This window comes from Syngnathoides biaculeatus, chromosome 19, assembly GCF_019802595.1.
Source record: "Syngnathoides biaculeatus isolate LvHL_M chromosome 19, ASM1980259v1, whole genome shotgun sequence".
Lineage (NCBI taxonomy): Eukaryota > Metazoa > Chordata > Actinopteri > Syngnathiformes > Syngnathidae > Syngnathoides > Syngnathoides biaculeatus.
This window is the reverse complement of record NC_084658.1, coordinates 1,661,496-1,686,615: the sequence shown is the minus strand read 5'-3', so window position 1 is coordinate 1,686,615 and position 25,120 is coordinate 1,661,496. Positions and strand designations below refer to the sequence as shown.

Genomic DNA, 25,120 nt, shown 5'->3' with positions numbered 1-25,120 from the left:
ATTCGAACAGTTTTTCCCCTCTGGGAATTAAGTCATTACATTCTTAAAGGAAGACTCTCCCCAAATTTCATATGCACAAAAAACCCTCCAATGTGAAGTAACATTATTATTACATATATTTTGGACATTAATTGAAAAAAAAATTGAAAATAAAGAACATTTTTGAAATCCAAGCAAAATCTGAATGTGTGCCAGCTTTCAGAGCCAAACGCGGAAGAAACATCCTTGACTCCGCCCCTGATGTCGCCAGTGCTTAGCATTACAATTAGTTTTAGCTAAGCCAAAATGCCGACGTGTTGTGCAACAAAACTGAGAAAATGCACCCAAATTTCTCCTTCTTTAACCTCCCATAGGGTTAACCTGACAGGATACAGCTGTGGGTGTCACAGTTGAGGCTCGTTCACCACCAGGAGAAATTTGCACGCATCTAATCATTACTGGTTATTAGCTGCTGAGTTATAGCCTCTCGTGCTAATACTGTATAAGCAACAACATACTTTATGAGGCGGCACGGTAGCGCAGCTGTTCAATTCCGGACTTCCGTGTGTGGAGTTTGCATGTTCTCCCTATGTCTGCGTGTGTGTAAACTTGGCTCCTGTCCGTTGACAGCTGGGATAGGCTCCAGCATTCCTGCGACTATCGTCAGCTAAGAAAATGGATGGATGGATATATACGTGTAAACACACAATACTTCCCGGTTACTATTTACGGCGATGCGCGCATGCAAACCCCCCGTCCCCGCCGCTAGTCGAACGCGTGCTTGAAAAGTACAATTTGGGGAAGGAAAAAAAAGTCTGGCCATGCCTGCTGTATAAACTCTACATCGAAACCAACTCCTCAGAAATGCATCAAATCTCCGCGGTCCATATAATAGGACTGTTATTGTTCGTAGCTCAGCGCACAAGCTTGAACATTGCGAATCATGCTATTTTTGTTTTGTTTGTTTGTAATTATTTTTCACAAAAATCGGCCACAAAATGCCAGATTGTGGACGTTCTCTGTTCGGTGAAACGTATCCGTGAGCAATGGGGGTCAGAACAGGAAGCATTGCAGGTGTGGCAAACGCTGGATGGCTGTCAGTTTTCCAGCTGGGCTCATTGGAATGTCTGACCGAGAGAGGAATTTCGATATTTCTTTCTATTCTTTTCCAATTTAGAGATGTTTCTTGGTGAAATCTGTGGATAACTCTGGCATTAAAAGAAACACTGAACCCTCGTCTACTAACTTTCAATGTGTGCTACTATTCCTATTAGTTTCGACAAAGTCTTCCTTTAATCAGCAAATTTACGATTTGCGTTGTGCTATTGTTGCAACACTCACTTTCTGCTGGTCCAATCAATAACAGTATCAGTAATTTATTTTGTAGACTATCGCACGATTCATCACTTTAACCTGCTCCCTTTGCACAACTGCCATTGTCACTGCCGCTGACATTGCACTTGTCTATCACGGGAATTGCGAACGGGTAAAGGGACTGCACAAGCTTTACACAATGTGGGACGTTGACACACTTCATCTCATACCTGTTCTAAATCAAGATTTTACATCTTGCACGACTTTTGTAAGAAAAAGTTCCTATGAATAGAAATTTCTCCCTAATTCTTTGTTCTTGCTGTTTTGTTGTTCTTTGTTCTGTATGTCGTACCAGGGAAGCACCGTCTGCCAGAGAAAAATTCCTTGGGTGTTTTTTTTTTTTTTTTTTTTTTTTACACACTTGTCCAAATAAAGCTGATTCTGATTCTGACACTGGTCGTACAGGGACTGAGTAGCCCCTATTAGTGTGTTTAGTACTCCATACTCCTGAAGAATCCCCCACAGCACTCCCCTAGGGAGATGGTCGAATGCTTCCTCCAAGTCCACAAAACACATGAAGACTGTTTGCTTAAACTACCTTGCACCATCCTGGAGCTGTAGGGTGGAACCACTGTAGCTGCATTCTGCTTGGCCAGCTTCCTTAAGAGTTCCACAGGCCAGAAAGGCCTGATAGAACTATACCTTCAGCCTGACGGCATCCCTCACTTTTGGTGTCCACCAACGTGTTTGGGGGATGCCGCCACGACAGGCACCGACCACCTTGCGGCTACAGCTCCTGTCGGCTGCCTCACCAATGGAGGCGTGGATCATCGCCCACTCAGACTCCGCCTCCCCTGGAACATGGGCAAAGTTCTTTTGGAGGTGGGAGTTGAAATTCCTTCTGACAGGGGAATCTGCCAGTCATTCCCAGCAGACTGTCACAATACGTTTGGGCCTACCACGAATTGCCCCATGTGAGCAAGCCCAGCCAGTAGGCACTCGCCTTCAAGCCCCACCTCCAAGCCTGGCTCAACAGGGGGGCCCCAGTGACCCACGTCTGTACAAGGGAAACCTGAATCTGCTGTACTTATTAGTCGTTGAGGTTTTTGGACCCATACTTTATCTGGTCCTTCACCTAGAACCTGTTTGCCATGGGTGACCCTACGACGAGCTTGAATCCCCAGACTACCTAGCTCCTAGGATCATTGGGAAACACATTCCCCTCCACTGCGATAAGGTGACGGCTCGAGGAAGGGTCTATTTGACCATCACAGCAATATTTAAAGGTAAGTTGGGAGGATCAATATGGATAAACTTTCACACTTTTCAAAGTTTTTTTTTAACTTATTTGTAATATTTTTGTACTGTACTGGATGTTTTAGGCCGCAAATCCTTCCCCCCAATTAGTCTGTTAATTTGAGAATTCACTGTATTGCTCGTCTGTCGTGGTGTATTTTTGTTGACTTGATTCGATTAAGTTTGTCTATTGTTTTTGTCAAGGTTTCCTTTTTCACATGCTCATATCTTTTCTTGTCATTTAGTTTATGTCTTCACGAGTTCTTGTCAACCCTCTTGTATCAACCAATCAGTTACCCCTAGTCAGTTGTCTGTCCAGGTGTGTGTTGCCGTCTTGTCAATTTGTATTGAGTTTGCTGGATTTGATGTCAGATCATTGTAATTGCTGTAAATTACATAGTCATGTCTTGTTTCCTATTTTGGTGACCTATTTTGCCTTTTCTGTTTTTTAAATCAAAAACAGCACTTATTTTCAAACATTCCCACCTTGCTTTCCTGTGCTGGGGTCCTCTGTCATCTGCCATCTGTCATTTGGCATCTCCACAAATCAAAACATTGTCCTTACTCAGAATTCAAAATCAGCTTTACTAAGTGTGTAAAAAAACACAAGGAATTTTTCTCCGGCACTCAGTGGCGCCCTGGTATGACATTAATTCAGAACAAAAAACAAGGAACAACAGCAACAAGAACAACAACAAGAGACATTTTTGTTTATTGGAACTATTCTTTATAAGAGTCACACAAAGTGTAAAATCTTCTTCATCTAGAACAGTTAAGAGCAACAGTGAAGAAAATAAGAATTTGAACACCCTGCTATATTCCAAGTTCTGCCACTGAGAAATCATGGAGCGGTCTGAAATTTTCATCTTAGTTACATGTCCACTGTGAGAGAGAGAGATAATCTAAAAAGAAAAATCCAGAAATCACAATGCATGATTTTAATGATTTATTTGTGTGATAATGATGCAGATAAGTATTATCTTCTTCACTGTACACCAGGTTGGACAAGAAAGAACGAGAAAAGGATCTCTACAGGTTGGCCAGACAGAGGGATAGAGATGGGAAGGATGTGCTGCAGGTAAGGGTGATTCAGGAAAGGCACCTCAAAGGATGAAAAATGGAAAGGCCGTAGGTCTTGATATACTTGTGAAGGTATGGAAGCAAAGGTGGTTTGGGAGTTATTGACCAACATATTCAGCGGATTACTAGTGGGCGAGAAGATGAAGAAGATGAAGGAAAAGTGTGCGAGTTACCATTTTTAAGAACAAAGCCAATTTGTGGAGCTGTGGGAACTATTGAGGAGGAAAGTTGATGAGCCACACAATGAAGTGATAGGAAAGAGTGGTGGAGGCTAGACTCAGGACAGAACTAAGTATCTGCGAGCAACAGAACGGTTTCATGCCGAGAAAGAGTACCACAGATGCATTATTTGCCTTGAGGATGCTCATGGAAAAGTACAGAGAAGTTCTTTGTAGACCGAGAGAAAACCTATGACAGAGTACCAAAAGAGGAACTGTGGTACTGCATGCGTAATTCTGGTGTGGATGAGAAATATGTTAGGATAGTACAGGGCATGTGTGACGGCACCAGAACGATGTAAGCAGGTTGGACAGGATTAGAAATGAGCTCATTAGAGGAATAGCCAAAGTTGGAAGTTTTGGAGACAAGGTTCGAGAGAGCAGACTTCGATGGTTTGGACATGTCCTGAGGTGAGTGAGTATATTGGTAGAAGGGTGCTGAGGAGCAAGCTGCCAGGCAAAAGAGCGAGAGGAAAACCAAAGAGAAGGTTGATGGATGTTGTGAGGGAAGACATAATGGCAGCTGGTGTGAAAGAGGAAGATGCAGGAGATAGGCTTAGATGGAAAAAGATGACACACAAAAGAAGAAGACAATACAGCCATAAAAATATAACTTCAAACTGATAACACTGACTCGACAAAATTACAAGGGGATACCCACACGACTTACTACCTTTGGCAAACATGCTTGTGCTAGCTTTGCATTCGTAGTGAGCTAACTTGAAACTTTGAAAGGTGTTTTTTTTTTCTTTTCTTTCTGTGACTTTATCAAGACTACAAGGATGCGCGGCTAACTGGGATACTATGGCAACAAGATGTCAGAAGGATAAAACTAAACTCTCTCATTATGGTCTTAGCTTGTTCCCTGATACTAGTGAACAACAGCTATCCGAGTGTTGCTAGTGAGCTATTTTTTCGTAGCCTTGAAACATTTCACTGCTTTTACTGATGTTTTAAGTATTTGTCATGGTGTCCAATCCTTTCAGTATCAATATTGAGGTAGAAATCCAACAATCCAGACGCAAGCCAGGTAAAAAGAAAAAAAATACACATTTCCATTATATCCCCTAGGCATACTGGCTGCGTATTCAATTGATTTATATTTAAAACTTTGGCATCTTACTGGATGTTGACTTTATTGTTGATAGTTGTCTTTTGAAGCAATGGAGGGAAAATGAAGTGCACTTGCAACCATTACAGTGAAGAAAGTAAGTATTTGTACACCCTGCTATTTTGCAAGCTTTCCCACTCAGAAATCATGGAAGGGTCTGAAATTTTCATCGTCGGTGCATGCCCACTGTGAGAGCGATCATCTAAAAAGAAAAATCCAGAAATCACAATGGATGATTTTTTTTCACGACTTATTTGTGTGATACAGCTGCAAATCCGTATTTGAACACCTGAGAAAAACAATGTCAATATTTGGTACAGTAGCCTTTGTTTGCAACTGTTTCAAAGGTTTCTGGTCTGTTGCTGAGAAACACGGAGTTTCAGCTCCCTTCAAAGATTTTCTATTGGGTTTCAGTCAGGAGACTGGCTAGGCCACACCAGAACCTTGATATGCTTCTTATGGAGCCACTCCTTTGATTTAGGAGGCCCTACCAACCAAATTTAAAGGTTGGGGGAAACCAAAACGTGTTTGTGTGACTTCTGTGTCTGCATTTTGTTGGAAGGTTACGATATGTAAACAAACAAATATGTGCACTAACCAGATAGGTCATGTCATTATCCAGGCCGCTTATCCTCACAAAGTTTGCGTGAAAGCTGGAACCTATCCAGTGAGCTTCGGGGGAATGGCGGACGACACGCTGAAGTGGTTGACAGTCAGTCGCAGGGCAGATAGATATCTACACCATCACTGAGCGGGAATCGAGCCCATCCTGCCCGCACCAAAGGCAGCCGTGTGTACCACTACACCATCAGTGACTCATTGATAACTATATATGTCCTGAGCAAAGTGTTCTTTTCTTCATTGCAGCAAATGTATGATAAAACATACAGTGAAGAAAATATGTATTTGAACACCCGGCTATTTTGCAACTTCTCCCACTTAGAAGTCATTGAGGGGTCTGAAATTTTCATTATAGGTGCTTGTCCACTGTGTGAGAGATAATCTAAAAAGAAAAATCCAGAAATCACAATGTATGATTTTTTTGAACAATTTATATGTGTGATACAGCTGCAAAGAAGTATTTAAACACCTGAGAAAACCAATGTTAATATTTGATACAGTAACCTTTGTTTGAAATGACAGAGGTCAAACGTTTCCTGTAGTTGTTCACTAGGTTTACACACACTGCAGGAGGGATTTTGGTCCACTCCTACACACAGATCTTCTTTAGATCAGACAAGTTTCTGGGCTGTCGCTGGGAAACACTGAGTTTCAGATCCCTCCAAAGGTTTTCTATTGGGCTGAGGTCTGGAGACTGGCTAGGCCACGCCAGAACCTTGATATGCTTCTTCCGGAGCCACTCCTTGGTTTTCCTGGCCGTGTGCTTTGGGTCATTGTCATGTTGAAAAACCCAGCCATGACCCATCTTCAATGCTCTGACTGAGGGAAAGAGGTTGTTCCCCGAAATCTCACAATATATGTCCGTGGTCATCCTCCCCTTAATACAGTGCAGTCGTCCTGTCCCATGTGCAGAAAAACACTCCCAAACCATGATGCTACCACCCCCATGCTTCACAGTAGGGATGGTGTTCTTGGGATGGAACTCATCATTCATCTTCCTCCAAACACAGTTAGTGGAATTATGACCGAAGAGTTCCATCTGACCACAAAACTTTCTCCCATGACTCCTCTGTATCATCCAAATGGTCATTGGCAAACTAAAGACGGGCCTTGACATGTGCTGGTTTAAGCAGGGGAACCTTCCGTGGCATGCATGATTTCAAACCATGACGTCTTAGTGTATTACAAACAGTAATCTTGGAAACGGTGGTCCCAGCTCTTTTCAGATCATTGACCAAGTACTGTCGTGTAGTCCTAGGCTGGTGATATCTTGACTGGGGCACCATTCTGATTGAGATTGACCGTCGTGTTAAGCTTCTTCCATTTTTTAATGATTGCTCCAACAGTGGACCTTTTTTCACCAAGCTGCTTGGCAATTTCTCTGTAGCCTTTTCCAGCCATGGGGAGTTGTACAATTTAGTGTCTGGTGTCTTTGGACAGCTCTTTGGTCTTGGCCATGTTACAAGTCTTACTGATTGTATGGGGTGGACAGGTGTCTTTATGCAGCTAACAACCTCACACAGGTGCATCAAATTCAGGATAATACATGGAGTGGCGGTGGACTTTTAAAGGCAGACGAACATGTATTTGAGGGTCACAATTCTAGCTGCTAGGTGTTCAAATGCTTATTTGCACAAATACATCGTTATTATTATCTCCCTCACAGTGGACATGCACCTACGATGAAAATTTCAGACCCCTCCACAAATTCTAATTGGGAGAACTTGCAATATAGCAGAGTGTTCAAATACTTATTTTTTTACTGTATATTAATTTGGTCTCAACTAGGTTGTTGACATGAAAATCAACTTCACATCAGCTATGTAAACTTGAGCTACAACCACACACAACTCATCTAAGACAGCATTACTTTGATCAGTACCACACTGCCACAGGAGTTCAGAAGATTTTTAACACTCACTTATGGTTTTGTATCCAACAATTAAATACTCACCTATAGAGTCGAAGACTTTGTAGCGAGCAAAAGGCATGATACTCTTTGGCTGATACAATAAGTACATCAACAGGTTGAAAGAATGCACAAAAGGACAGACGGGCGCCCAGCACCATGGTCTCAAGAAATTACAGGGCTGTGATGATGAGCCCTTAATGTTTGGGCTCAAAATCAAGCACTCCCAGTAAATTATTGAACAACAGTTATATTTATAAACATCCTGCTTGTATTTTAAGTACTCTCACAGCACATTAATGACAGATGTCATAATAGTCTAACAGGAGCCAATCCACAGTCTCACTGCGCTTGTTAGTGTTTCTGCATGAGAGGGCAAATCTCACAAGTTGGCTGGAAGACGCCAAAAATGTTTGAGGAAGTCCCAAGACATCAATAAAACACAAGTCTTGTTTAGCCCTGCACTCTGTGGTTTCCTCTTCTACTTATCAGAGAGGTCAGGTGGTCATGGGCTCTGGTGTTCCAGCACAAGACATACGACGCAATCTGGGATAAGAAAGACACAAAGCCAAAAAACAGAAGCAACGTTCCTTTCCTGGAATGAGACCATAGATGATGTATCCTTAAATGGAAACAGGACGAGAAGCAGAGTGTGGAGGGAGAAAAGGGATGGAAAATTCATGCAACCAAAAGACACTCGTACTTTTTTAAAAAGGTAATTTTTCTTACCAGCTTTAATGTGCACCTGAACTTTTTTTCATCTTTGTATTAGTCATTTCAATAATTGTTCACATTCGACTGGGAATGTGTTAATTTTGACAAATGCATTACAGAAAAAATAAAGAATGTCACTTTGCATTTCTTTTGCTTTCCTGCAAGGTGCACACACAGTGTCGCTTCCTTCAGACCACAGCCTCACTTGTTAAATGAGGCCACAGACCTCAAAAGGGACTGCTTCTTTTGTTTGTTTATAAAAATATCACTGTGAAAAAAAATGAAAGTCACATCTAATCAGTTACAGTTCCGCTAATTAACTCCTATTGAATTACACGGGTCAGTTAGTGTGCGGATAGGTTAATATGATCGATGCAGCCAATAAATCAGCAAACATGTGAACAATCAACAAGACACCAAACATGTACCAATTCTAAAATCTAACACTAATAACACTGTTAGCAAGTGATCACACTGTACCTCTACTTAAGTTTGGTTCACAAATACTGATTTTTAACTTCATAACCTTATATTTTCAACGTGGACGACCCCACACATGAGAAAAAAAAAATCAAGTGTGCGCTTACTGCTCGGAGTATGTGCATGAGTTTGTGCTGTATTACAAGGTGACCAACAACGCCCACCAAACATACTGATAGCTCCACCAACCAATTACTACTGAAACGATCAATCCTTTTCTTTCTCCTCCTCAGGGTCACGAGGAGCTACAGCAGTGCTAATCCTGGCAGAATGCAAGGGACGACAGAAGAGAAGGAAGCAAGCCCGAGGAGCGACAAGGGGGCCCCACCGCCCCCACCAGGAGCCGGATGGAGGTGGACCCAGGCAGGTACCCATTGAATATGGATGAGTCACCATCACACAACCAATACATCCTGGGAGGTCACCCAAGTGGTCCCCCCGACGATCCCCGAGACAGGGAAGGAGTGTAGAAAATCCCTCCGTCACAGAAGCCGGAACTGCAAAGTCATATTGGATCGCTCACTCATCCAAATATGGATATGTGTAAATAGGGTTATATAGTGTGTCATATGTTAGTAGCAATAGGACTTTCAGAGTGGTCTACTGTGACAAATACTGTGGTGGAACACACAATGACTGATAGTACATACACTATGATATGAGACATACCAAACCTGCGACAGAACACTCCCATGATGGCACTCTCCTCCAGCACTCGTAGGTCAGCCAGCAGGGCCAGTTCAAGTCCTCCAGCCACAGCATATCCAGTAACTGCTGCTATCAGGGGCTTTGAGAACTGTAAACGGAAGGGACCCTGCGGAAAATTAACGGATTAGTAAATGAGTGCACATACAGTGAAGTATACTAATCAAATGTCCAGAAAGTGGTAAAACATACAAAAGCATTATCTTGTGTGATATCACAGAAGATGCCATAAACTCAGTAAGGAACTGAAGGATGAACTCTAAAAGTGTGTTTTAATTTCTGTGTGGGCTCTGTTTTGTTGTTTTTTCCAGTCATACAACTACAGAAGGCTGCTCGTGATGAAGGAAAAGCTGGTGACAAACAAACAAACAAAAAAAAAATTTCAAGGCTCAGGGTATAAATAGCTTTTAATGCAGATTTGAAATAGACACTACCATCCACTCCACTGTTTAACATTCATGTAATAGAAGTGAGGCAAATCTTCAAACAACAAAAGATCAACGAAGCTTCAACTTCCCACCAAAATAAACAAGCTACCTGATGAGGATTAGCAAAGACTACGGACGTACCACCGCCTTATGCTTTACAGACGCATCCTAAAACAAACAAACGATTAACAAAGCAGCGGGCCCAGTCCTTGCGTCCACATCCTGACTCAAAGTCTGCACAGACCAACTTGTGTTCAAAAATATTCTCAGCAGGTATCTGGAACTGTGCAAGTACTAATGTACTTCAAAAACTCCACCATCATCCCCAAGAAACCTGCAATCTCAGGTCTGAATGACTACAGGCCTGTTGTCATGAGATCTGTGATCATGAAGTCCTTTTAAAGGCCTCATGCCACACCACCTCAAGAGTGTCACAGGTCCCTGGCTGGACCAACTGCAGTTTGTCTTTCATGCTAACATGTCTGAAGTTGATGCATTCAACATGGGTCTGCACATCATCCTTGAACACCTCGACAATGTGGGAACCTATGCAAAGATACTGTTCATGTACTTCAGCGTCCAACTGTCTTGTGTCAACGTCAAGACCTTCAAGTTCTTGGGAATTAGTGTCTCAGGACCTGGAGCGGGAGACAAATCTCAACTCCATCCTCAATCCTGAATCCCCCTAACCTGCTGCACATTCTTCCCATCTCTATCCCTCTGTCTGGCCAACCTGTAGAGATCCTCTTATCATTATTTCGTGTCCAACCCGGTGTACATATGCCTCGTTTAGGCTTCGCCACCTCTACCTTTTCCCTATGTTGCATCTCAATTCATTCCTTTCACCTCTCCTCAGTCCTCTGTGTCCCACTTCTTCGCTAACTTCTATCCTTGTATCAATTCTGGTACTCTCGGGTTCCACCACCAAGTCTGTTACTCCCCTCTCCGACCAGAACATACACCAAGAACTCTCCTGCCTGTCCCTCTGATCATCTTGGCTGTCGTAGTCGAGTCTTACAGGAGCTCCAATGAAAACCTGTCTCACCTCTTTCCACGAGGCCACAGAACACTCATCCTTTCTCAGCTTCAATTACATGGTTCTATGCTCTATCTTTCGAACTACACCCTGCTCTACCACTACCTTACAGTCAGTACCCTCCTTCAGATTACATTGTCTGGACAAAATGGGTTCCAATTAAATCCATTGTGCGTTGCGCGAAAGGATAAAGGCAAACTACGCAGGGAGAGCCACACTGATGTCGCTGCCCACGAGTGTGAAGAGGGCTTAACGCGGCCCCCTCCTGACAGTAATTAGCATATGAAAGACCAAGTCACATCAAGTCAGGCAGACTCCTGAAATCGACTGTTAGCATCTGTTTGAGATCATTTTGTCCATCAACTCCATCCTCAATATTCTCTGGTTTAGTCTTCACTACCTCTACCTTTGCTTTACATTACATCTCAATGCATTTCTTTCTCCTCTTCTCGGTCCTCTGTGTCCTACTTCTTTTTTGCATGACTTTCTGTACTTTGAGGTGCCACCACAAAGTCTACTTCTCCCCTTTCCTGCCAGAAGATACAACAAGTACTTTACTGCCTGTCTTTCCGATCACCTTAAATAGTAGTCCAGTCTTCAGGGAGCACCTCCTATCCACCAAAAGCCTGTCTCACCTATTCTGGAAAAGATGCACAACACTCTTCGTTTCCCAATTTCTACTCCATGGCTCTCTGCTCAATCTTTGTCCTCTTAATCTTTCTCCCCACCACCAGAGTAACACTACACACCACCATCTTATGATGTCTGACAACACTCTCTCCAACAATAACCTTATTGTCAGTGACCACCTTCAGATTACATAATCGGCCCAAATTGTTATCCACCTACGTGATTCTACCTCCATTCATGTGGGTCACCTTATGTTCCTGACTCTTCTGGAAAAAAAGTGTTCACTATTGCCATTTCCATCCTTTTTAGTCTACCACCATCTGTCCCTCCAAGTTTCTTGGGTGTCGTACTTACACATAACGTCTTCATCACCCCTGTTTCCTTCACCATGTCCATGACAATCTATAACAGGAATCAGCAATCCATGGCTCCAGAGCTGCCAACAGCTCTTTCATCCTTATGTTGCAGCTCTGCGTGGCTTGGGAAAATAAATTAGTTTCCCTTGAACTGTATCATGTATTCTTATAAAATCAGAGTTTTTAAATTCTTTCTTCAAACCTTGTGCAATTTCAATGATTATTATTTGCCTTCAGAGACGCTTGACAGCACTTGGCATGCAAAGAGCCAGATTTGACAGTCGGCATGCGTATAAAGCACAGCAACACCAGAACTGCACAGTACCTGAACAAAGTATTTCATTTGAGTGAATTCGTTTATTTAATTGTAGCTGTAAATTGTAGGATTATTGTGATCTTGAAATATTAAAATTATATATATATACATATATATATATATAAGCACGGGGAGAACATGCCAACTCCTCACAGACAACATGCCTCCCAGACGGCATCTTTACAGTCCTTCGTAATGATGAAAGTGACCTACTAGAGCCATGATTTGCAGACGCTGTGCGCCAAGGTATAGAAGGAGGGGGGAAAAAAAAGTATTCTGGCAGTTATTTTGCAAATATTTATTTTCATTGTTCAATGATATACTGGTCTTTTTTCCATCGTATTGTGATACCCCCGGCAATGGGCAAAGACAAACAAGAGTCACCTCTGGGTTTGTTAGTTGCTTTTTTTTTTTAATTTACACTCTGGCAGCACACACAACTCTCCAACAACAACAAGCTGCTCGGTTACACTCACTCTTCCCCTCATCTACCTTACTCCCCCTTTATCTCCTGCATTCTTCAAGTGGTACACTCAGGATTACAGATCTTACAGTATTTTTAAATTCACCTCAAGGCTCCACTTCATGGTTCAAAAGCCAAAAGGACTATGCTTGATGCTGGATCAATAATTTAAGTTTAGCTTTTTAATTAATTTGAAAGAGGCCTTCAACTCTACGATGTTTTTTATGAGTTAAAAATGTTTGATGTATTTATTGAATAAAATGTTATTTTCTGAAACATAGATGACTGCATGGATTTCATAAGCAACACACTATTTTACAAGTGTAAAGATATATACAGATATGTATACATTCTTGAAAGGAAAATACTTGGAGTCAACAAATACAAGAGATAGCGAGGGCAGATGACTTCAAAGACTTAGGTCAACAATCCAGAGCAATAGTCAGACAATGTGGTAGTTTAAAAAACAGGTCCAAGCAGGTTGGAACAGCTGGCGGAAGGTGTCTGGTGTGTTATGCAACATAAGAATCTCTACTCGGAGGAAGGGCGAACTTTATAAAACAGTGGTGAGGCCACCCATGATGTACAGATTAGAGACAGTGGCATTGAAGAGACAACAGGAAGCAGAGCTGGATGTGGCAGAGATGAAGATGTTGAGGTTCTCGCTAGCAGTGAGCAAATTGAATAGGATTATAAATGAGCTCATTAGAGGGACAGCCAAAGTTGGCTGTTTTGTAGACAAGTTTCGAGAGAGCAGACTTCGATGGTTTGGACATGTCCAGAGGCGAGAGAGTGACTATATTGGTAGAAGGGTGCTGAGGATGGAGTTGCCAGGCAAAAGGGTGAAAGAAAAACCGGCATCCAGGAAAGGAACATTGAGGGACAGATGGTGGTGAACTTCGCAAAAATGATGGAAATGGCAGTCGTGAACATTTTTTTTTCCAAAAGAGCAGGAACATAGAGTGACCTACAAGAGCGGAGGTAGAAGCACGCAATTGGATTATATTTTGTGCAGACAATGTAATCTGAAGGAGGTGACTGACTGTAAGGTAGTGGTAGGGGAGAGTGTAGCTCGACAGAATAGGATGGTGATGTGTAGGAAGATGAAGAAGACAAAGGTAGAGTAGAGAACCATGTGGTGGAAGCTGAGAAGAATGTTGCTTGGACTTTCGGAAAGAGATGAGACAAGCTCTTGATGGACAGGAGGAGCTCCCAGAAGACTGAGCTTCTAAAACCAAGGTTATCAGAGAGACAGCCAGGACAGTACTTGGTGTGTCTTCTGGTAGAAAAGGGGAGAAGGAGACTTGGTGGTGGAACCCCAAATTACAGGAAGTCATACAAGGAAAGGTTAGCGAAGAAGTGGGACACTGAGAGGAATGAGGAGGGGCAAAATTAATACATTGAGATGAGACATAGGGCAAAGGTAGAGGTGGTGAAGGCGAAACAAGAAGCATATGACGACATGTACCCCAGGTTGGATACGAAAAGAGAAAAGAATCTCTACAGGTTGACCAAACAGAAGGACAGAGATGGGAAGGATGTGCAGCAGGTAAGGGTAATTAAGGATAGAGATGGAAATGTATTGACTGGTGCCAGCAATGTGCTAAATACATAGAAAGAATACTTTGAGAAGTTGATGAATGAAGAAAATGAGAGAGAAGGAAGAGTAGAAGGACGAGGAAGTTGCAATGATAAGTAAGGGGGAAGTTAGAAAGGCACAAAAGAGGATGAAAAATGGAAAGGCAGTTGATCCTGATGATGTGGCTGTGGAGTTTTTGACCAACATATTCAACAGAATAAGAGTAGGCGAGAGGATGCCTGAAGAATGGAAGTGTGCTAGTTCTCATTTTTAAGAACAAAGGCGATGTGCAGAGCTGTGGGAACTATGAACCATGAACCTGCAGGGTACCGATGGAAATTCAGCTACTCTGTGTCGAAGACAAAGAAGAGGAGGAAAATGGATTCGTTGCCCAAAGAAGAAGAGGAATGTACAGAGCCTAGAACTGAGGGCAGGGACTTTAAATTTTGGGACGATGTCAGGAAAAGCTCAGGAGTTGGTTGACAAGATAAGTAGGAGAAAGGTTGATATTTTGTCCACCCAAGACAGCATGTGGAAATTAGTCAGGCTAGAAGCTTAGGAGCAGGGTTTAAATTATTTTACCATGGAGTAGATGGGAAGAGAAATGGAGTAGGGGTTATTTTAAAGGAAGAGCTGGCTAAGAATGTCTTGGTGGTGAAAAGAATATCAGATCGATTGATGAGGCTAAAACTCAAAATTAAGGGTGTTATGAATAATGTTATTAGCGGCACATAGGATGCGACCTAGAGTTGAAAGAAAAAATCCAGAAGGAACTAGATGAAGTAGTTCTGAGCATTCCAGACACAGAGGGAGTTGTGATTGGTGTAGATTGTAATGGACTTGTTTGCGAAGGAAACAGAGCCGATGAAGAAGTGATTGGTAAGTATTCAGGAAAGGAACTTTGAGCAACAGAAGGTGGTGGACTTTGCACGTTGGTGGAGAGGAAGAGGAGGCAAACGAGAAGACAGCTGAGAGAAAACACATACAAATGTACGCACACACACAACTTAATTCCACTCAAGTTTCTTGGGGCCCAGGTTGAAGAAAGATGAATAAACAAAACACAAACAAAAAACTCACAAAGAAGTTGTACTTTTTTTTTTTTTAACCAAGGTGCGCGTGTGATCAAGCCTGTGAAAGCGCTAGCATGTGATTCGGTGACAAGTGTCGAAGAGAAATGAAGAGCATCACAGGTAAAGATTGATGTCCCTCCTAACCAATGGAATGCCAGGAAGATGCTGGACAATAGTCAATGGGAGAGCAGCTCTATCATGGCACTTTCAAACCAAGGTACAGGATATTTATGTTTGGTGGAATTTGGGCTTTGTGAATAGCAGCGTGTATTGTTTCCTTACGTATCCGGAATTTTCCTTCACAACTAGAGGCAATATTATTCCAAGGCGGCATTTTGTTACCTGAATTTTTCATGACAAAAGACGTTTGAAAGTAGAGGTACCACTGTGACAGAGTACCAAGGGAGGAACTGTGGTACTGCATGGGGAAGTCTGGTGTGGCAGAGAAATATGCTAGAATAGTGCAGGACATGTATGACGGCAGCAGAACAATGGTGAGGTGTGCCGTAGGCGTAAAAGAAGAATTTAACGTGAAGGTGGGATTGCATCAGGGATCAGCTCTGAGCCCCTTCCTGTTCGCTGTGGTAATGGATAGGCTGACAGATGAGGTTAGACTGGAATCCCCTTGGAACCAAGATGTTCGTAGATTGATGTGCAGTGAAAGCAAGGACCCGATGGAGGAACAATATGAAAGATGAAGGAATGAACTGGAAAGGAGATGAATGAAGATTAGCTGAAGTAAAACAGAATACTGTATATGTACGTGAATGAGAGGGGTGGAGTGGGAAGAGTGAAGCTACAGGGTGAAGAGATAGTGAGGGTGGACGTCTTCAAATACTTACTCAACAATCCAGACAATGGTGAGTGTAATAAGGAAGTGAAGAAACGGGTCCAAGCAGGTTGAAACAGCTTGTGGAAGGTGTCTGGTGTGTTATGTGACAGAAGAGTCTCTGCTAGGATCAAGGTCAAAGTTGAAAAAACAGTGGTGAGGCCTGCCACGAAGTACAGATTAGAGACGGTGGCACTGAAGAGACAACAGGAAGCAGAACTAGAGGTGGAAGAAATGAAGATGTTGCGGTTCTCGTTCGGAGTGAGCAGGTTGGATACGATTAGAAATGAGCTCATTAGAGGGATAGCCAAAGTTGGATGTTTTGGAGACAAGGTTTGAGAGAGCAGACATCGATGGTTTGGACATGTCCAGAGGTGAGAGACTGAGTACATTTCTCGAAGGGTGCTGTGGATGGAGCTGTCAGGCAAAAGAGCGAGAGGAAGACCAAAGAAAAGGTTGATGGATTTTTTGAAGGAAGACATGAGGGCAGTTGGGGTTAGAGAGGAAGATGCAGGAGATACACATAGATGAAAAAAGATGACACGCTTTGGCGAGCCGTAACGGGACAAGCCGAAAGGAAAAGAAGAAGATTGAGTCATGAAATTGTACCACTAGTGATCCTTTTATACCATCAACTCTCATGTATAATGGACACTCAAGTGTAATATGCAACCCCAAAGTTGACCTCATCCATTCATTTTCTACCGCTTCTCCGGGTCAGGTTACGGGGAAGTAGCTTCAGCAGGGATATCCAGACTTCCTTTTCCCCGGCCACTTCTTCCAGCTATTCCTCAGCGATTCTGAGGCGTTTCCAAGCCATCCGAGAGACACAGTCTCTCCAGCATTTCCGGGGTTGTCCCCGGGGTCTCTTTCCAGTGCGACATCCCCGGAATGCCTCATCAGGGAGGTGACCAGGAGGCATCCAGATCAGATACCCCAGCCATCTCATCTGGCTCCTCTCAATGTGGAGGAGCAGCGGCTCAACAATGAGCCCCTCCCGGATGACCGAGTTTCTCACTCTAAGGGAGAGCCCGGACACCCTGTGGAGGCAACTCATTTCGGCCGCTAGTATCCGGAATCTTGTTTTTTGATCACGACCCACAGCTCATGCCCATATGTGAGGGTAGGAACGTAGACCGACTTGTAAATTCAGAGCTTTGCCTTTTGACTGAGCTCCCTCTTCTTTTCACCACAACAGACCGATACAGAGTCCGCATCACTGCAGACGCTGCACTGATCCTTTTGTCAATCTCCCGTTCCACCTTTTACCCACTCGTGAACAAGACCCCAAGATACTTGAACTCGTCTACTTGGGGCAGGACCTCGTCCCCGACCTGAAGAGGGCATGCCATCCTTTTCTGACTGAGGACCATGGTCTCTGATTTGGAGGTGCTGATTCTCATCCCAGCTACTTCCCACTCTGCTGCAAACTGATCCAGTGAGCGTTAGAGGCACCAGAGGAGGAGGTGGCGCCCGGGTTGGAAGGCATCACTTTCCGAGAGATAGAAGCTGTCTTACGGGAGCGTGGGGGACGCCCCGGACCGTGGACAGGAGTGAATCCCGCTGCCACGCCGCTGGCATTATGTGATATGTTGAAGCGAGTGGATGTGAATGCTCGTGCTCCGCTGGGAGGCACGCAGCAGATGTTGTGGATGTGTGCGGAAGCTTGGAAAAATTGCGTGTTGGAGTTGGATAAGGTTAGAAGCGCAGAAAATCAAAAGGCGCAAGAGGTTATCTAGCTAGAGGTTATAGTGAAAGAATTAAAGGAGCATTTGGCAAAAATGCAGAGTATAACGGAAAGAGCTGTAATGCATATCTCCCGAGTGGCACGAAGAGGGCGAAAGAAGAAACCTCGTAAAATAGAACAATCGCAAATCCATTCATTCACCACTGGGCTGTCAGCGCAGTGAAATCCGGAGGAGTGGAACGGGGATATGTGGGGGGATGATGATGATGATAATAATGTTGATGATGAATATGATAGAGGTGTAAGACCGGACCCGCCACCACAGACCGGGTTGTATCCCTCGTTAAAGGGGCTGCAGATACACCCTATCACGCGACGAAAAGAGCAGCGACGCGTGATACCGGATCGAATCCAGGATCTGATGGGGGCGGACGGTCGACCGATTCTGGATGAAAATGCCGAGCGAGTGCGGGGGCCGGCCCCACAAGCGCAGCCAGAGCCAGAATTGTTTATGACTAGAGAAGATTATTATACACAGGAAGAGACTACTCATATTGTAACAAAGTATCGTCAGAAACCGGGCGAACCGATCGATGTTTGGCTCATTCGGTTGCTAGAGGAAGGAGGTGATGCTGTTATTATAGATACTGGGGATTATCAGCGGTTCGCAGGGCTTTCCACCGATAGCCAGCTAAACGCGGAATTCCGGGTAATGTGCAGAGTCATGGGCGGTGATGTAGGGCTCCCTCTCTCGGCGTTATATGGGGCAGCCACGCAGCTGATATTTCCATCATATCAAGATTGGCCAGAACTGAGAGGGCAATGGTCAACCATCAGGGATGCAGTGATGAGATTGACACGGTTGTGTATGAGGCACTCAATTTCGAGTGATGGCTCTGTGGAAATAAGAGATGGGGAGGTCCCGAAAATGATCCGGGATGCGATAATACGTGATGCTCCCCCACATTATAGAGCGGCGGTATTAACTATTTTGTTGGGAGCCGCTGACCTGACATTCTCGATAGTGAAAAGTAGGTTGGCGGAGTTAGCAACGCTCGGAGACTGTTGTTGAGTGTCGTCTTTGTCTCCTGAGCGCGCCGACCAGCACCGATCCTTTCAATAAAACACCGCTTCTTACAAAGGGGGACCACCACCCCAGTCTGCCAATCCAGAGGCAATGTCCTCGATGTCCACGCGATGTTGCAGAGGCATGTCAACCAGGACATCCCAACAACATCCAGAGACTTTAGGGACTCTGGGCGAATCTCATCCATCCCCAGGGCCCTGCCACCAAGGAGCTTTTTAACCACCTCGGTGACCTCAACCCCAGAGATAGAAGATTCCACCTCAGCAATGGAGGGGGTGGAACATTGTCCACTGAGACCCAATGTCCCCCGCCTCCCCGCATGAGTGAAGTTCTTTCGGAGGTGGGAGTTGAAACTCCTTCTGACAGAGGAATCTGCCAGCCGTTCACAGCAGACCCTCACAATACGTTTGGGCCTGCCACGTCGGACCAGCATCTTCCCCCACCATCGGAGCCAACGTAATACCAGGTGGTGATCAGTTGACAGTTCCGCACCTCTCTTTACCCGAGTGTCGAAGACATGCGCTCGCGAGTCCGATGACACGACTGTAAAGTCGATCATCGAACTGTGGCCTAGGGTTTCCTGGTGCCAGGTGCACATATGGACACCCTTATGCTTGAACATGGTTTTCATTATGGACAATCCGTGATGAGCACAGAAGGCCAATAACAGAACACCACTCAGGTTCTGTTCGGGGGGGCCGTTGTTCCCAATCACGCCCTTCCAGGTCTCACTGTCATTGCCTACGTGGGCATTGAAGTCCCCCAGCAGAATGATGGAGTCCCCAGAGGGAGAGCACTGTAACACTGCCTCTAAGGACTCCTAAAAGGGTGGGTACTCTGAACTGCTGTTTGGTGCATAAGCACAAACAACAGTCAGGACCCGTCCACTTACTTGAAGGCAGAGGGAGGCTCCCCTCTTATCCAACGGGCTAAACCCCAACGTATAGGCCCTGAGTCGTGGGGCAGTAAGTATGCCCACACCTGCTCGGCGTCTTTCACCGTTGGCAACTCCAGAGTGGAACAGAGTCCAACCACTCTTTTAACAGGAGTGGTGCGAGAGCCTAAGCGGTCCGTAGAGGCGAGTCTGACCATATCTAGTCGGAACTTCTCGACCTCACGCACCAATTCCAGCTCCTTCCCTGCCAAAGACATGGCATTCCATGTCCATAGAGCTAGTTTCTGTAGCCAGGGATCAGATCGCCAAGGTCGCTTTCGGCAGTGCCCAGCTTACATTGCACCCGTTGACCAAGTTGAGCTCATATTTCTGGAAAACCCTTTTAACAATTTATAATATATTTTTACAATGCATGAGTTTGATCAAATTGAAGTATTCTGTATTTTATCTTTTCTTTTTATTCTTTTGAGGTTAAGCATTTTATATGAACATGTACTTGCTCTTATTTTTAAATACACAGCCGTACTTTTATTTAGCATAAGAGAAAACACACAGTTGTGCTCATATGTTTGATTACGCAGGCAGAATTCGTCAGATGGGTACAAATCATTAAATTACCACTGAGACCACAAAAATATAAAATGTTGCATGTTGTTAACCAAAAAAAAAAGAAAATAAATCAGCCTGAAGTAATCATCCATTTATTCACTGCACGTCAGAATGTTGCCGTATATTGATTTTTTTTACTCTCGCACCATGAAAAATCTGTGGACTGTGTGGGGTTGAAACAGCTGGAAGTGACGTATTTTGCAGACAACGTCAGCTGGAGGATCAAGTGTATTTACCTCTTGTACAGTCAAGAAAATAGTTGTTTTCTTCTGTGTTTTTGCCAAAATGCCGGCTCGTTGTCTCAATGGATTTGGCTCAAATACTCGGGAGGATAGATTCACTCTTCACACGTTTCCAAAAGACCCGATTTGTCGTGAAAAATGGATTGCAAAAGCGCAAAGGACAAGACCTTTGTGGGTTCCAAATGACAGGTAGGTGTGTATAGAGCTAGTAAAAAAAATATTAATAGGGTGGGGGGACTAATTTGTCTCACAGTTTATAGCATATGTCACGTGTGAATTTGGAATCCCCTTGATCAAACCAGCAAAATACACCAAAGCAGTTGTATTGCATTTAATCACACACAATACAACACAACACAAAACAAACTAACACAAAAAAGAAGAACAAAGACAGTTAAGTGCCATGTAACAAGAGCTAACAAGCAAAACGACGTGTCACCAAAGTCGAACGAATGTTCCAAATAGACAAATATTATTTCCAGCAAATGTTCGAAGTTGGCGAATGTTCCGGATATGTCCAAAAGATGAAGGGCAGAAGACTGTGGCGTCCATGTACTTGTCCAGAAGCAGGAGTGGTAGTAAATAAGCTCCGTCGACAGCCATCCTCCCGGACATTCCAGGCATCCGCATCCACGATATAAGGGAGTCCTTCTCTCAGAATGTAAGAAAAGATCCGTGTCATCGTAACTTCATAAAGTACGCAAGTCAGGGGTGCTCTATGTGTCGATGCATGTGAGCTGCCTTTAGCGGTGGCGAGGCCTGCTGTCTCCCCCAACGTGGAGGGTCAGGCGGGCAGGTGGGCGGGCACGTGGGGTCGCACCAGGGGCAAGGAATAGAGAGAAGCCCCCCCACCGATGTCTGGGCACTCCTGACATAAGTAATTAAGTATGTGAGAAAGGAAAATAAAGAAGAATAAAGAATGAATAACTACAATGACAATATCGCATATATAACAAATAGGCCTAGATTAATTTTGATAACATCCATGACATTTACTTCGCTTGGCATGGGTCCTCCTGAGTATACAACATCCACAAGATGCCTGCACATGATGTCACAGACAGATATGGCCACCAATACGATGCGCATTGTGTCCAGTCAGCCTTACGCAACTTTGCGCTATTTTTAAAACACTTACAGATCACTTTTTCCGACTGGTATTACCATTAGATGAATATTATTTGTAGTTTTGATGATAATACCCATTTTAAAATGTGACTTTAGTGTCAGTCGCACTTTAACGGGATTCAAATTAAACTGTCAAGCATTTCCAAAAAGGATCATCATTAAACAAAACAAAGAAATTCATGATGTTTGTTGTTCAATCAATTATATTAAATGTAAACTTATGACCACAACTGTTCAAATAGAGTAGTGTTCAAAATCATCGCAGTCCAATGTGAGCAACGAGATTAATCCACATTTTCAATATATTCTCTATTTCAGGATAAAGCCAGCACTTGTTGGACATACATACTCCTTGAAAGCCTGAGGAAAATGGGTAATTCAACACATTGGTCACAAGAGCAGCGTACTTTGATTAATTTTGATTGGAGAGGGGAAACTGTCAGCTTTACGCAGACTTTGCAGTCAGAGACAGCTTCAGTGACGTGGTAAGTAATGTAGCATCCGGTGATAGCAGGTCTCACGGAACCCAGGACATTTAAAATACAATTTCTCAAGGAACCAACCCGTTCTGCTCACATCTCCACGAATCCTCCTGTTTATTCCTTAGCGCTGTCCACATCACAACAAAGCAAACATGACATACAAAGCAACCGTGACAAAAATAGCCAATGTGAGTCTTTGCGATGTCCTCATCATCCTTTCGAGATCATCAGTCTTTATGTTATCTGTTGCACCAGTCTGGTGTTTCCACGTCACCTCACTATCTGGTGTTTCCACGACACCCTATGTAACTCAATTGCATCACATTCTTTAAGCGCGTCATAGTAAAGGTTTCCACAGCACACAATGGGCCTCTTGATTGCATCACATTTTTAAAGTGGGACTGTTATCCCTATGAAAATTATAAAATAGATATTGTAATGAAAAGCTGTGATCACCGAACGCGGCGCCTCAACCGGTGTGGCTCAGTTTCGGCACCAATGGTGGCATATTAGGAGGAGGTGGAGCCAAGTTATGATGCTTTTAGGGCTATGTTCAAAGTCACCGCAGTATGCGATGACTATCGAGACGAGGCTGAGTGACACATTGTTGGCTGGGCGACGCGCACATCAACATATTTCATACGCGGATCTTTTGTTACGTTATGAGAGAGACCGATTACGTGGTCCGCCCCAATCTATTATTTTTTTTAGTAGCTGTATACACACCTACCTGTTATTTGGAACCCACAAAGCTCTCGTCCTCTGCACCCGTGCAATCCATTTTTCACAACGAACAGGGTCTCTTTCAAACTTATTAAGGGTAATTCCATTCTCCCGAGTGTTCAAGCAATGTCCAGCAATGCAATGAGCCGGCATTTTGGCTAACACGAAGGAACAACGAGCTACCTTCCCGGAGGTAAAAATAATGGAAACAAACGAGTCCACGAGGGGGCGCTCCTGTCCTTTATGTCCTGCTTCTTCTGGAAAACAAACCCCTGAGAGGATTTTGATGGCGGGAGTTACAAAAAGCTGTATAAGTCAAAATCATGTTTTGTGGTGAAAAAACACATGGGACCATATTGGCTGTGGGTTTTTAATTAATAATATACCAAAAATCATCCGTTTGACGACACTTGACCTTTCAGTAAAAAAGCATGAAAAACAACCAAGAGAGCAAATGTGAGATAACTTTATATCCAATTAATCCAACATTTCCCTCCTGTTTATCTAACATTTGCTTAAATTCTCAATCACCCCAGATAGACACTTCACTAGATTTTCGACTACCTTAAATACACTCAGAGGAAAAATGGTTGATTTAAGCATAGTCATAACGGCCGGGTTCTGGAGACAGATCAACTACATCAGCTGGAATACTCCCCCATTATTTGTCCCCACCAAAGGATACATCTGCGGTATTTTGTTCTCCATGGGTGAGATTGCTGTGGTAATAATTCTGATTAGGCAAGAGGGCAGACAGAGAATACAGCAACAACCACAAAGTCAAAATAGCTGCGAAAACCGCAATAGACATTAAAATAGATGAGAGAAGTGCTTTGTATTTGCCAAACACATTCATCCATTTATCCCACGTGGAGGTGTCAACACCAGAGTGCTCATTCATTTTACCATTGAGGACACGAAGGCGTTCTTACAGTCCTGGTCAGACTCCCGTCAGCAGCCATATGGATTGGGATGAAGTTGCAACATCGCTCCCCAAAGAGAGCGCAGACACCACGTTTTTCAGCCAGGAGCATGTCCATGGCTATTCGGTTTTGAAATGCCACTAAATAATTGACTGGGAGTTGTACATGCACAGCCTCTAAAACACTTTTGAGTCCAAATTCCCAATTTTGGACATTGTCATGGATGTAGTTTATTCTCTCCACATTCTCGTTGGTTGCACACCACCAACACAGGAAAGATTTAAATCCAGCTGCCACTTGGTCAACCAATTTACACTCTTTTGGAACACCACAGGAAACACCAATGCGCAGAAGGATGTTGGATCGTTTTATCCTTGCCGTTCAGCTGCTCTCTTCTCCACCATTGTTCAGGGGAAATTCCCTGTACAGTAGATCTTGATTCATTAACAGACGTCGGATGAATAAAGCACAATAATCTGTTACATTCTTGGGCAATTTGTCAAAAAGCTTGTTATCTTTGCACCACCACCAGATGTCACAATGTGACAAAGGCTTTAATGAATTCACAATCACCAAAATGGTTTTACACATTGCTGATAAATTTCCGAATTTGTTTCCGGTTCCTGGAAAATGAAGGCTTGTGAAATACTCGGTGCTACATCATTAGAAAGCAATGGGTTTTTTGTTTTTCAAAAGAAGCCAATGGCTATACAAGCAATTTTTTTATGACCCCTCCGTACAGGGCACTTAACCACGCCTCCTGAAGTTACGTCACCCCACGTGTGCAAACCTCAGACAAACAATTAGCAAAAAGGGCGGCGCAGCAAGAAAAGAATAGAGCGGAACTGTCCGATTTACCAGCTGATTTCTCACTCGCATTCTGAGCTAACAGTGAATTATCGTTGAAAAGCAGACAGCAGACCTTCAAGTATTTCAGCGAGGGGTATTTCAATGGTATTTACATTCATATCGACGGATATACCATTGATATTAGCGCGAGATATTTCCGGAGTCAGAGGAAGACCGCGAAGCCACAAAATATATTATAACCCAAAGACGAATTTGTCATTGACAGTTTCCTATTTTCATGTTACCTATTACACTTGTGTGCAGAATCTGTATGTGTATCTGTATAGCCGTTTGTGAACCGCCGTATGAAGGAAAAGAAGAAGGCGAGGCTTGATTTACGAGTTGTTTCTCCCGTTTT

General features: G+C 43.6%; 1 protein-coding gene and 1 long non-coding RNA gene across 4 annotated transcripts in view; one reads left to right on the top strand and one right to left on the bottom strand.

Moving 5' to 3' along the window:
- zgc:101569 (uncharacterized protein LOC449822 homolog) overlaps positions 1–25,120 on the bottom strand; it is an 87,876-nt gene that overhangs the window by 23,544 nt on the left and 39,212 nt on the right. Inside the window, exons 4-5 of one of the 2 annotated variants that reach the window (XM_061805931.1) lie at positions 9,392–9,536; positions 8,260–9,219 (exon numbers count right to left, since the gene is read on the bottom strand). In XM_061805931.1, coding sequence (XP_061661915.1) covers positions 8,930–9,219; positions 9,392–9,536 — 435 coding nt within the window. In that variant the 3' untranslated portion in view covers positions 8,260–8,929. Of the gene's footprint in view, positions 1–8,259; positions 9,220–9,391; positions 9,537–25,120 lie in introns of those variants that run through there. The other variant, XM_061805930.1, reaches the window with a different exon arrangement.
- Positions 1–25,120, top strand: part of LOC133493015 (uncharacterized) — a 65,582-nt gene that overhangs the window by 22,365 nt on the left and 18,097 nt on the right. For both annotated transcript variants that reach the window (XR_009792821.1, XR_009792820.1), the window contains exon 2: positions 8,956–9,089. This is a non-coding gene — a long non-coding RNA (uncharacterized LOC133493015). The remainder of the gene's footprint in view (positions 1–8,955; positions 9,090–25,120) is intronic.